This window comes from Pristiophorus japonicus, chromosome 10, assembly GCF_044704955.1.
Source record: "Pristiophorus japonicus isolate sPriJap1 chromosome 10, sPriJap1.hap1, whole genome shotgun sequence".
Classification (NCBI taxonomy): domain Eukaryota; kingdom Metazoa; phylum Chordata; class Chondrichthyes; family Pristiophoridae; genus Pristiophorus; species Pristiophorus japonicus.
Genome location: NC_091986.1, coordinates 193391106 through 193405064, shown reverse-complemented (window position 1 = coordinate 193405064; position 13959 = coordinate 193391106). Strand labels below are relative to the sequence as shown.

The 13959-nt window shown below is 44.0% G+C and overlaps 1 protein-coding gene and 1 pseudogene across 3 annotated transcripts in view; both read left to right on the top strand.

Moving 5' to 3' along the window:
• Positions 1-5025: 5025 nt before the first annotated feature.
• The window catches only part of ube3a (ubiquitin protein ligase E3A), a 71952-nt gene continuing 63018 nt past the window's right edge, over positions 5026-13959 (top strand). For 2 of the 3 annotated variants that reach the window (XM_070892450.1, XM_070892451.1), the window contains exon 1: positions 5026-5482. In XM_070892450.1, coding sequence (XP_070748551.1) covers positions 5430-5482 — 53 coding nt within the window. In that variant the 5' untranslated portion in view covers positions 5026-5429. The remainder of the gene's footprint in view (positions 5483-13959) is intronic. The other variant, XM_070892452.1, reaches the window with a different exon arrangement.
• Positions 10032-10261, top strand: LOC139275409 (U2 spliceosomal RNA; annotated as a pseudogene).

Below are 13959 nucleotides of genomic sequence, written 5' to 3'. Positions count from 1 at the left end.
CCTATCCCGAGTCCTGCTTAGCTGCCGCATGAAGCCCCACTCACTCACTGGGATCCCACCTGCTGAACTGCTCATGAAAAGAGTACTTAAGACAAAGCTCTCGTTAGTTCACCCTGATTTACATGAACAGGTAGAGAGCAGGCAACTTCAACAAAGTCTTCGATAGCGCAAATGTGTCACGCAAGATTGAAATCAATGATTCTGTATTTGTATTAAATTATGGACAAGGACCCAAGTGGCTCCCCGGCACTGTCGTGGCCAAAGAGGGGAGCAGGGTGTTTCGAGTCAAACTTTCAAATGGACTCATTCACCGGAAACATTTGGACGAAATCAAACTCAGATTCACGGACTCTCCTGAGCAACCCACCTTGGACCATACCTTTTTTGATCCCCCAACATACACACCAGTGGCAACCGGCACCACGGTTGACCACGAAGCAGAATCCATCATCCACAGCAGCCCTGCAGGGCCCAACACACCAGGCAGCCCAGCAAGGCCAGCTGCACAGCAGCCCAGCGAGGGCCCAACAAATGATTCAACAACGCCAGCTTTCACACCGAGATGATCAACCAGGGCAACAAGGGCCCCAGATCGACTCGCATTGTAAATAGTTACACTATTGACTTTGGGGGGGCGGCGAGTGTTGTTATATATGTGGACTTGTATTTACTCTGTACAGCCACCAGAGGGCTCATCCTCTGGAGTCCCAAGGGATCCCATAATCCCTTGGGAGCACAGGTATTTAAGGAGGCTTCACAGGTTGGAGAGGCACTCTGGAGACCTGCAATAATAGACTAAGGTCACGCTTTACTTTGAGCTCACAGTGTTCAGTCTGACCCTTTCTCCAGTCACAACAATTGTGGACAGTGTTTTTAATGAGCAAACGTTGATAGGATCTCTTAACAATTTCTAGTGCTGATGAAAGGTTATCAACCTGAAACGTAAGCTCTTTCTTAAAAAATACTGTAGATGCTGAAAATCTGAAATAAAAACGGAAAATGCTGGAAATACTCAGCAGGTCAGGCAGCATCTGTGGAGAGAGAAACAGAGTTCACGTTTCAGGTCGGTGACCTTTTGTTAGAACTGGAAAATGTTAGACATCTTGTCCACTTTTGCTCATTATAAACAAAAAGACATTGGCCTGAAACTTTAACTCTGTTTTTCTCTCCACAGATGCTGCCTGCCTGCTGAGTATTTCCAGCATCTTATGCTTTTGTTTTTGACAGGAAATGTGTGTAGATCTAAGCATATATATGTAAGAAAGGAAGACTTGAATTGATACAGCGCCTTTCACGACCACCCAAAATGCTTTACAGCCAATTAAGTACTTTTTGCAGTGTAGTCACTGTTGTAATGTAGGAAACGCGGCAGCCAATTTGCGCACAAGCAAGCTGCCACATACAGCAATGTGATAATGGCCAGATAATTTGTTTTTTTTAGTGATGTTGTTTGAGGGATAAATATTGACCAGGACACTGGGGATAACTTCCCTGCTCTTCTTCGAAATAGTGCCATGGGCTGTTTTATGTCCACCTGAGAGTGCAGACGGGGCCTCGGTTTAACGTCTCTTCCGAAAGACAGCACCTCCGACAGTGCATTGCTCCCTCAGCACTGCACTGCAGTGTCAGCCTAGAGTATGTGCTCAAGTCGCTGGAGTGGGACTTGAATACAACAACAATTTGTATTTATATAGTGCCTTTAATGTAGTAAAACATCCCAAGGCACTTCACAGCAGCGTTTTAAGACAAAACAAATACATTTGACACCTAGCCACAGAAGAAGAAATTACGGCAGATGACCAAAAGCTTGGTCAAAGAGATAAAAAGAACAAAGTAACATAAGAAATAGGAACAGGAGTAGGTCATATGGCTTCTCGAGCCTGCTCCGCCATTCAATAAGGTGATGGCTGATCTGATCATGGACTCAGCTCCACTTTCCTGCCCGCTCCCCATAGCCCCTTATCCCCTTATTGTTTAAGAAACTGTCTATTTCTGTCTTAAATTTATTCAATGTCTCAGCTTCCGCAGCTCTCTGAGGTAGCGAATTCCACAGATTTACAACCTTCTGAGAGAAGAAATTTCTCCTCATCTCTGTTTCTAAATGGGCCGCCCCTTATTCTAAGTGTTATATATGTAAACGTGTAAATACCTTGTGTAACCACCAGAGGGCTCATCCCCTGGAGTCCCAGGGGTTCCCACAATCCCTTGGGAGCACCTGTATTTAAGGAGGCCTCGCAGGCTGAAGAGGCACTCTGGAGACCTGTAATAAAAGACTAAGGTCACACTTTACTTTGAGCTCACAGTATCTGGTCACTCTTTATTCATACATAACACTAAGATCATGCCCTCTAGTTCTAGTCTCCCCCATCAGTGGAAACATCCTCTCTGCATCCACCTTGTCAAGCCCCCTCATAATCTTATTCATTTCGATAAATCCCCTCTCATTCTTCTGAATTCCAATGAGTAGAGGCCCAACCTACTCAACCTTTCCTTATAAGTCAACCCCCTTCTCTGAACTGCCTCCAAAGCAAGTATATCGTTCCATAAATATGGAAACCAAAACTGTACACAGTATTCCAGATGTGGCCTCACCAATACCCTGCAGAGCAAGACTTCCCTGCTTTTATACTCCATCCGCTTTGCAATAAAGGCCAAGATTCCATTGCTGTACCTGCATACTATCCTTTTGTGTTTCATGCACAAGTACCCCCAGGTCCCGTTGTACTGCAGCACATTGCAATCTTTCTCCATTTAAATAATAACTTGCTCTTTGATTTTTTTTGCCAAAGTGCATGACCTCACACTTTCCAACATTATACTCCATCTGCCAAATTTTTTCCCATTCACTTAGCCTGTCTATGTCCTTTTGCAGATTTTTTTGTGTCCTCCTCACACATTGCTTTTCCTCCCATCTTTGTATCATCAGCAAACTTGGCTATGTTACACTCAGTCCCTTCTTCCAAGTTGTTAATATAGATTGTAAATAGTAGGTTTTAAGGAGCATCTTAAAGGAGGAAAGAGGGATAGAGAGACGGAGAGCTTTAGGGAGGGAGTTTCAGAGCTTGTGTCCTTGGCAACAGAAGGTATGGCCTTTCAACATCCCCAGCATTGAAACACTGACCACACTCGACCAGCTCCGTTGGGCAGGCCACATCGTCCGCATGCCCGACATGAGCGATTGTGATCAGGGATGCTCAAGAGGACAGAATTTGAGGAACGCAGACATCTCGGGGCGTTGTGAGATGAAAGGAGATTCATCATCATAGGCAGTCCCACGGAGTTGAGGATGACTTGCTTCCACTCTAAAAGTGAGTTCTCAGGTGTCTGAAGAGTCCAAAGTGGGACCTACAGTCTCTGTCACCGATGTTCAGGCAGTGGTTGAAGGAAAGGTGGGGTGCGGAGTCTGGTTTGCCGCATGCTCCTTCCGCTGTCTGCGCTTGGTTTCTGCATGCTCTCGGCGATGAGACTCTAGGTGCTGAGTGCCCTCCCAGATGCTCTACCTCCACTTTGGACGATCTTGGACCAGGGATTCCCAGCTGCCAGTGGGGATGTTGCACTTTATCATGGAGGCTTGAGGGTGTCCTTGAAGCATTTCCTCTGCCCACCTGGGGCTCGCTTGCCATGACGAAGCTCCGAGTAGAGTGCTTTCTTTGGGAGTCTCATGTCGGGCATGCGGACGATGTGGCCCACCCAATGGAGCTGGTCGAGTGTGGTCAGTGCTTCGATGCTGGGGATGTTGGAATGAGCGAAAACATTGACGATGTGTTGATGTCCCAGTGGATTTGCAGGATCTTGCGGAGGCAGCACTAGTAGCACTTCTCCAGTGTTTTGAGATGTCTGCTGTATAAAGTCCGCATCTCTGAGCCATATAGGAGGGCGGATATCACTACTGCCCTGTAGACCATAAGCTTGATGCCAGATTTGAGCTCCTGGTCTTTAAACACTCTTTTCCTCAGGCGACCGAAGGCTGCGCTGGCACACTGGAGACGGTGTTGGACCTCGTCATCGATGTCTGCCCTTGCTGACAGTAGGCTCCCGAAGTATGGAAAATGGTCCACGTTGTCCAAGGCCGCGCCATGGATTTTGATGACCAGGGGGCAGCGCTGTGTGGCGGGGTCAGATTGGTGGAGAACCTTTGTCTTACAGATGTTGAGTGTAAGGCCCATATTTTCGTACGCCTCGTTGAAGATGTTGACGATGGCTTGGAGTTTGGCCTCCGAGTGTGCAGACGCAAACGTTGTTTGCGTACTGTAGTTCAATGACAGAGGATGGGTGACCTTGCATCTAGCCTGGAAGTGGCGAAGGTTGAACAGATTCCCATTATTTCTATAGTTTAGTTCCACTTCAGCGGGGAGCTTGCTGAGGGTGAGATGAAGCATTGCAGCAAGGAAGACCAAGAAGAGCATTGGTGCGATGACACAGCTTGCTTGACCCCAGGTCGGGACATGGATTGGGTCTGTGGTGGATCCGTTGGTCAGGATCACGACCTGCATGCTATTGTGGAGCAGGCCGAAGACAGTGACAAACTTTTGAGGGCAGCCAAAATGAGGACACTCCATAATCCCTCACGGTTGACAGTGTCAAAGGCCTTTGTGAAATTACTGGGATAAGAAATGGAAGAGGCTGTGGAGGGATTTGTAAACGAGGATGAGACTTTTGAAATCGGGAATTTTGATTTTGAATTTTGATTTCGAACATGGACGAGAAATTTGAAGACCCCAAACTTTTGACTCAGAGGCGAGTGTTGCCACCCACTGAGCCCAGTGGCCTGAAGTCTGTGGAGAGGTCTCACTTCTTAGGCAGTCCCCCGGAGCCGAGGATGACTTGCTTCCACACCAAAGTGAGTTCCAAGGTGACTGATTTTTTTTTTAATTTATTTTTTTTTTATTTGACGAAGGTGACTGATGAGAGCAATGCGGCTTCTCTTTAAATCCTGCTGGCAGTGCCACAGCGGCGGGTGGCCTGCCCCTTTAAGAGCCGGGGCTGAGCCGCGCAGGCGCGGGGCACGCCAGCAGCAACGAGAATTACAAGATGGCGGAGCGGGGAACCGAGCAGGAGCAGCGGCGGCAGCGACAGCAGCGAGGCCTGGGACAGCTGGCGTTTTAGAGCGGACCCTCAAAAAAAAAACACCCCAAACCTGCACCTCATCCCCCCCCCACCCTTTCCTCCTCAGTCACCGCCACATCACAATCTCCCAGCGGGACATTACAGCGGAGAGAGAGAGAGAGAGAGAGAGAGCCCGAGGCTGGCAGTGAGACGGAGCGGGACACAGGGGGAGGCTTGAGAGCAGAGGCTGCGCGCGGACACGCACACACACACACACACGCCCTCCCACCTCCTTCTCCACACACACACACCGGCAGACTTTATATAAAACCCCCCAAGAGGAAACAAAACCCCAACGGTGCCCGCTTCCCACCCACTTTCGTATGAATTCCGCCGAGGAAGACTCGGAGTGTGCGCCACCAGAGGCGAACGCAAGGTCGGTGTTGAACCCAGCTCGGCCCCGGTTCTTCCCCCCCCCCCCCCCCCCTTCCTTGGTGACTAGGACTTGCGGCCTACTCAGATGGCATTGCTCTCTGCTTCTCAAAGTTAAGCCATAAGGCAAAGGGTTTTTCAAACATATTATCAGTTCTGCTGCTTGGCACTTTTTGATGGTCCTTGATTGAATTGTTTTTTTCGTTAACCTCAATTATTTTTTTTTACATTTAGGATTTTTGTCAGCAAGTTTTAGTTTTTAAAAAAAAATCTTGACTCTTAATTCTTTTTGAATGTTGTACCCAAATATATTGCTGGGTTTCCTGCTGAAGGGAATTAAGAGAGGCTCACACAAGTCTGGCGATTTTTTTTTTGTGGAGGGCTGACAAAAGGGGGTTGTTTCTGCTGCATGTTGGCTTTTTTTTTGTAAGCTTGTAGTTTCAGTTCAAAATGAGAATATTGCTTGATGCAAAGTGTAATTTTCTGTTTTGACAAAGCCTACTGTGGATAGAAATGGCACCTTATTGCTCGTGATTTGGATGATGCTAACTTACTGGGAGGTTTTGCCTTCTTTCAACTTTGAAGTGATGCCAGGAGTCATGCACCAATGGAATATGTCACTGCTGGGGTTCAAGATATTCTCACTTGTTTGTGAGATTATTATTTGTAGTACTTGTGAGGTATGCGTCTTTTGCAAGTTGATGTCGGGATATCGCATGGGACCACGTTTAAATAAGTGGAGCTGATTGCATATGGACAGCCAATTCGTGTAAAGTTATTTGATCAGGTTGCAAAGTGCATCATGCTGAAACCTGACCTTTCGATGGGCTTTAAGACGTTATGCTAAACCTATATAAAACACTAGTTTGGCCCCAGCTGGAGTATTGTGCCCAATTCTGGGCACCACACTTTAGAAAGGACATGAAGGCTTTGGAGAGGGGACAGAAGAGATTTACTGGAATGGCGCTAGGGATGATGAGGGATTACAGTTACGTGGATAGACTGGAGAAGCTGGGGTTGTTCTTGCAGCAGAGAAGGCTAGGAGGAGATTTGATATAGGTGTTTAGATAGTGAATAAAGAGAAACTATTTCCAGTGGCTGAAGAGTCAATAACCAGAGGGCATAAGGTGATTGGCAAAAAAGCCAGAGGCGACATGAGGAAAAACATTTTTATGCAGAGTGGTTCGGGTTTGGAATGCACTGCCTGATACCATGGTGGAAACTGATTCAATAGTAGCCTTCAAAAGGAAAGTGAAAAAATGATTGGAGAGCAAAAATTGCGGGGATATGGGAGAGTAGGACTAATTCGATTGCTCTCTGCAGACTCGGGCTGAATTACCTCCTTCTGTGCTGTACTATTCTATGATTCTAACAGAACATTTTGATGAAACATTGCCCTGTTTTTTTGCGTTTTACATAGGAACTTGCAATATATGTTGGGAGGCTTGTATTTTGTAATTTGATTTTTTTGGAAAATGTAATTTGATTAGAGTGACAGCAACAGTGTGTAAACAAATGATTTTGTCACTTGTGTTATCCAGTGAGTTCCACTTGTTTAAACCTGGCACTTTAGGGGACGTACGTTAACAACTTGTATTTATTTATCTTCTCTCAGAGAGCAGCAAATGTCGTGCTCAATCTTGTGAAGAAGTGTTTTTGCGATGATGTAAAGGCCACAGGTGTCTAAATGTCCTCCTAAATATTGGATTGCCCCAAATAGCTTCAGGATTTAGTCAATCAATAATTTTAATAAAAGTTGATTGATGAGCGCAGCTGTATGTTGGTATTTAATGATCAGTGGAAGTATTGAGCCGCATCACTGCAACTGTCCATCGCTTGGTCAGTGGTGCAAAATCCTCTTTTGCAGGAGTCGTGTAACATACTTGAATTGGGTAATTATTCCACAAATTGCTTCTGGATTTTGTTATTTCAGATTTGGACTTTGTGCATTGTGTAGAAAAGTCTAATTGTTGACAGGGTGTCTCCCCAGAAGTGGAAGTAATTTCTTTTTCTGGAAGCAGTGTTGGATCGAATTATGTCTCAGAATTGACCATATTGGTTTTCTGCTTGCATCCAGAATGACTTTTCTATAAATTATCCTGTATTTGGGTAGTAAATGCAGTAGAGATTGCCACATTTAGTTGGTCTGGGGAGTTCTGATCACAGATACATTTGCAGAGACAAGGCCAGAATATCTCCGATCGGGACTCCAGATGGTGAAGTACGTAAGTTCTTGGCTTAGCACCCTGCAGATTAGGAATCTCCTTGATTGTAAGCTGATTCTGCTGGTTAGTGGTTGGTCATGTCCCCAGGTCATGAAATGGAAGCTTTCTGCTCCTGATTGATGACCATTGACCCTGGAAAGTGTGCATAGAGATGCAAAATTGGACTCTGGTCTGTCACTTCACATCTAAGCATTGGTCATTTATGTGAAATACTGGAGAACTGTTGAAGAGAAGAAAAAAGGAGCAGGGAATGAAACCATGGAGTGGGACTTGCATTGTCGTGTGTGTCTTTTATTAAACATAATTTCATGTAATGATGCAATAAGGTATTCGGGTGGTGTGCTGGAAGAACACTAAAAACAGCATTCTACCATAGTTCTTGTAGGTTTGTACACTAATTTTATAACTTGTTGAAACACACAAGATTTTTGTCTTATTGAAATGTTTAAGATTCTGAGGGGGATTGACAGGGTGGATAGATGCTGAGAGATTGTTTCCCCTGGCTGGAAGAGTCGAGAACTAGGGGACACAGTCTCAAGAAAAGGTGTCAGCCATTTAAAACCGAGATGAGGAGGAATTTCGTCACTCGGGTGTGCATCTTTGGAATTCTCTAGCCAACAGGGCTGTGGATGCTGAATCGTTGAGTATATTCAAGGCTGAGATAGATCTTTGGATTCTAGGGGAATCGAGGGATATGGGGATTGGGTGGGAAAATGGAGTTGAGGTGGAAGATCAGCCATGATATTGAAAGAACAGGCTCGAGGGGCTGTATGGCCTACTCCTCCTAATTATTATGTTCTTATTGACCATTTTTAAAATGAAGAACTTATTTATTGGATTGGATGTTCTGTGGTGAAGTCTTAAATGTACCGTGGCATTTAAAATTATTTATAGGAAAGCATTCAGCCAGTGCATACCATTTTGGATAAACTGGTTTGATTTGTTTAGTTGTCAAATTTGTGTTGATTGTCATGTATGAATGGGGGGTGGTTATATTGAAATGGATGTAACAACGTTTGCAAAATAAAAGCTGAGAATTCAAGAACCTCAAAGTTAAAGTAATTGAATATTAGCGAGCAGTTAATATGAAATGAACTCTGAAGCCAGCTGCATATTAATCTCACTAGTATCACATTCTAGGGACGTTAAACATGCCAGCAGTACGAGGCACATTCTTAACGCGAATGCTAGTCATAGGAGTTGAAGCAATCTACTTAACACCCCAAGTGTGGGAATGTGCGGTTTCTCAGCTGGTGTTAGAATCTACTGGTAAAGTTTCTGCTAGCTTTGCACCCAGATTCCAGCAGAATCGGCCAAACCAGCGCAAAAGATTGGGGAATTTAAAACGCGAGTTACGCCCATAAACATTTGCGCTCATGTTTTTTGTGATCTTTTACGCTCGTTCAAGATTCAGTGCAGCTGAATCGGGCCCTGCGGGCAAAAGCGCCCCCGGTCAAAATTGAGAGATTCTGCCGATTGCGTTGGTTCTGAGAGGGTCTACAGATTTGCGCTCAGTTTCTTCGGCACACAGGCACTAGTAAGCATGTTTTTAATTTTCTTATCAAAAAATATTTAATTTGTTAGGAAACTGTGTACACCAATGAAACTGTTAAATGGTTCAGTATAGTTCTGATTTTCAGTGATTTTTAAATCCGGTTACTCACGGGTGAGAGGCAGTACTTACTGCAAATGCCTATTTCTGGTATTCATTTTTAGCTATATTAATAAAACTGCACCCGGTTTCCACTTTTCAATACATCAAGGAATACTTTGTAATGGAAAGGGGAATAAAAAATCGATTATGCTGCCTAATTGCGTTGGTTTTTGGACGATTTTAAGTTTGTAATTATGCAAATGAATTTTAGTGGAAACTTGTAATATAACCTAACCAGCACATTTTGGGCGCAATTTCCAGATTGTGCCCAAAGCAAAATCTCTGTTTCCCCCTCCCCCCAGAGTTTAAGCGTTTCTGTATCTCCTTACACTCTGAACATTACTTGAAAGAACTTTAAAGAATTCTGAAATCACATACGTGAAGAGAGATGTATGCACTTTATCAAAACTTCGAATTTGGAACTTCCCCGATGCCTTAACAAATTTATTCTGTGTGTAGCTGAGATGTATAGATGCAGAAGGTTCTGTATTCAAGGCCTGGTCTATGCTGAGTTAGGTGGGTCTCTGCTGGGATAGTGGTAGGGATCTTGCAGTTCATCTCTGGTTAGGAAAACAAATGTTAGCTCACCCTGATCGTTATTCAGTAAACCCAGTTGAACATGACTGACAAATTAGGACAGGATTATGTTCAGCTGCAATGTCTCCGAGACCAACATCGCTTCTCGGCCTTTTGGCTAAGATCTGCATAACTAACCTGACCAGCCACCATGACCTCCGGTGGTTTCTCCCTGGTCAGGAAGGTATATGCTTACATTTTTGTAAACAGGAGGTGGGTGGGATGGCTTGACCCATCCACCTCCACGGAGGTGTGTGGGGGACCTGACCCATCCACCTCCATGGCACGAACCTGGTATTGCAGTACTTCCAGGAACGGTGCAGTGGCTCTAGGCCTTTTGGCTAAGAGCATTGGCGCAGAGTGATCCTTGACTGGTGCAGGGTGACCTCTGGCGTTTGTGACTTGACAAAGAATTGGAAACGATTGGCTACGAATTTATAAAAAAAAAAAGTAGCCTACTGACGTTGACAGTTGGGGTGCTCACACTGATTATAGCCACTTGGATGAGCTATTCAAACTGTACCAAGGGGTCAATGCCTTCAGGAGTGAAGGTGAGACAACAGGCAAAGAAAAAAAAAACAATTCCAGCCTGTGGCCAACTGTTCCATGTATGTAGAGTTTTGTGTTTTTTCGAGCGAGATCTTGTTTTTTTTGGTATCTTTCATTTGGATTCCGCTGTTTGTTGCTACTGACGTTGCACACGTTGACATAATGAATATCAAAGGGGAGGAACGTGTGTGGTGATGAGAATTGTGTTGTATCATTTTCACAGACCATGATGGCAGACCTGAAATGTCCCTAGTAACTAGTAAAATATTTGAGCAGGGATTTGAATTTAACTTGAGCAGACTGTCAAAATGCTGATCTTCAGTACGAACATGGAAATGTACAGGACCATAAAAGCCCATTACAGTCCATCTGGTTGGTCCCAGTGTCTAGGAAATATAATTTTGTATAGTATTGCTTGTATGTCTCCTATCAAATCTTTCTCCTAATACTTGTCCAACTCTCAAATTTGCTGCGACAATATTTGTGAAAGGAATTAATTCTACCCATTTCTTGAACAGGTGAAGCTCATTTCCACTTTGGTAAATCAACTCTCAGTACTGTTGTACCTCAATTTTGTGTGAGAGCAAGAAAGTGGGCATCATTGTGCAAAGCAACTAAAGGCCACCGGTGTCTAAATGCACACACAGGAGAAAGCAAAGAAAAAATAGCTTGAACGGCTTAGCTGTCTTAGAATGTTGCCTGTGTATTGCCTTAAACACTGTGGTTACTAAAAGAACATTCTAAAAGTCTAGTTTGAAAGGTTTATTTTTTTAAAAAAGCAGCCAGTAATAAATGTTTTCAACTGAGAAGAAATATCTATGCATGGTAGAATTGTGGCCCAGGATTTCCTCAATCCCATTTGTGTGGCGATTGTGCTGAAAGTTCCGGCTGTTAATGCCAGTCCTGCTGATGGCAACGTATGTTTCAATTCCTGATAATCTCATTGCAATGTTAACAAACGGAAAGCATAAACTAATCGGGGTCAGAAGAAAGCACAGAATGTGCACCATATTTCTGCTTTAATTCCCATACATATGAAAATTTAAGTTTGAAGCATTAACTCATTTATGCACAGCATATTTTTAAAACTGCAGTTGTGGGAGCGCTTCAGTTTTAATATAATAAATTCATTCAACTATACAGAAAATACAGTGCCAGTCTTGAAGGAAAAAAAATACCAGAAATGAGAGTTTGGGTCCTGTTGCGTCTAAAATTTGTGTTGTAAATTTACAGTCCATTCAGAACTGGTGTAAATGCAGGAAAGTCACGTTCTCTGGTCTTTTGCATGGGGAAGGAGCCATGTTAATGATGGACAAAGAGTTTTGGCAGAAGTTTAACTGAATCAGCGCAAAAGTTCAAGAAAACTCTGGGGTAGTGTCTTTTTAAAAAAAAAAACACATACCGGAGCATCTTGTCTATCTTTTATGCTGAAAATTGACATTATGTCGGTGTTCTGTCACAGGTTTTGAGGAATTTCCTGGCTTGAGATTAGTGTGCAAAATTAAAATACATGCTATTGGATGTAATGTATTGACGTGGATAGCGAACTGGTTGGCAGACAGGAAGCAAAGTGTAGGAATAAACGGGTACCTTTTCAGAATGGTAGGCAGTGACTAGTGGGGTACCACAAGATCCAGTGCTGGGACCCCAGCTATTTATAATATACATTAATGATTTAGACGAAGGAATTGAATGTAATATCTCCAAGTTTGCAGATGACACTAAGCTGGGTGGCGGTGTGAGCAGGATGCAGAGGTGCTGCAGGGTGACTTGGACAGGTTAGGTGAGTGGGCAAATGCATGGCAGATGCAGTATAATGTAGATAAATGTGAGGTTATCCAATTTGGCAAAAATAGAAAGACAGAATATTATCTGAATGATGACAGATTAGGAAAAGGGGAGGTGCAATGAGACCTGGGTGTCATAGTACATCAGTCATTGAAAGTTGGCATGCAGATACAACAGGTGGTGAAGAAGGCAAATGGCATGTTGGCCTTCATAGCGAGAGGATTTGAGTATAGGAGCGGGGGGGGGGGGGGGGGTCTTACTGCAGTTGTACAGGGCCTTGGTGAGGCCACACCTTGAATATTGTGTACAGTTTTGGTCTCCTAATCTGAGGAAGGACATTCTTGCTATTGAGGGAGTGCAGCGAAGGTTCACCAGACTGATTCCTGGGATGGCAGGACTTGGATATGAAGAAAGACTGGATCGACTGGGCTTATATTCATTGGAATTTAGAAGAATGAGAGGGGCTCTCATTGAAACATAAAATTCTGATGGGATTAGACAGGTTGGATGCAGGAAGAATGTTCCCAATGTTGGGGAAGTCTAGAACCAGGGGCCACAGTCTAAGGATAAGGGGTAAGCCATTTAGGACCGAGATGAGGAGAAACTTCTTCACTCAGAGAATTGTGAACCTGTGGAATTCTCTACCACAGAAAGTTGTTGAGGCCAGTTCGTTAGATATAGTCAAAAAGGAGTTAAATGTGGCCCTTCTGGCTAAAGGGATCAAGGGGTATGGAGAGAAAGCAGGAATGGAGTACTGAAGTTGCATGATCAGCCATGATATTGAATGGTGGTGCAGTCTCGAAGGGCCGAATGGCCTACTCCTGCACCTCTTTTCTATATTGAGTGAACTAAAGGATGAAAAAAAGCTTGATTTATAAGAAACAGCAGTAGGTCAATAAAATTACCTTGGTTGTAGCTGGGAGAAAGGGCTGAAATGCTGAATACCTTGCACCCTTCACTGGCCACTTTAATACCAATTCCCCAGTTTTGTGCAGCTCTTTTGTGTTGTGTGTTGGAGTTACGAGATTAGTGGATTTCTGTTTTATAAGGACATGAGCATTATACTGTGTAATGCACTATCACACACCATCTCAATTCTGAAATTTGCATGCAGTTACAACTGCCTTCTGACCTCCCTGGGTTACAAGTACTTAAAATAACTTGTATTTAACTGTTCAGAGCAGTGGCTTGAAACACACAGGCTCGGTTTGCAGCTTAAATATCATGCAGTGTTCCAGAGCCTACTGGGGAGCATCACCATGGGAGATTTGTTAGCAACTTTAAAAATTGGGGTTCGGCTGACATCCATACACCAGCGGATCTCTTGACATCAGAGTCTTTTGAATTGTAACTCTAGCTTTCAATGTCTTGCAACCAGAATATAGGATTAAAGAAAATAGGCATTTTGAGTGGTACAACATAATTTGCTTCATCTTGCCTAGGATAGATGTTGGGGGGGGGTGTGAGACTTGGTGGATGCAAAAGTGGGACATGAACAAAGTGGGAATAGCCATCAGACTCATCACTGCTAACCAGATGCCAGGGAGTTGCCCACTCTCATCTTCAATTCCTTATTGTGGGGTAGTGAAGTAATCTGAAGGGGGTGAAGGAAATCATTTTATTTTTGAAAGTGAAACTGCAAAGTTCCTGGACATTTCGGTGTCATGCCTTGAAACCGTATACTTGTGC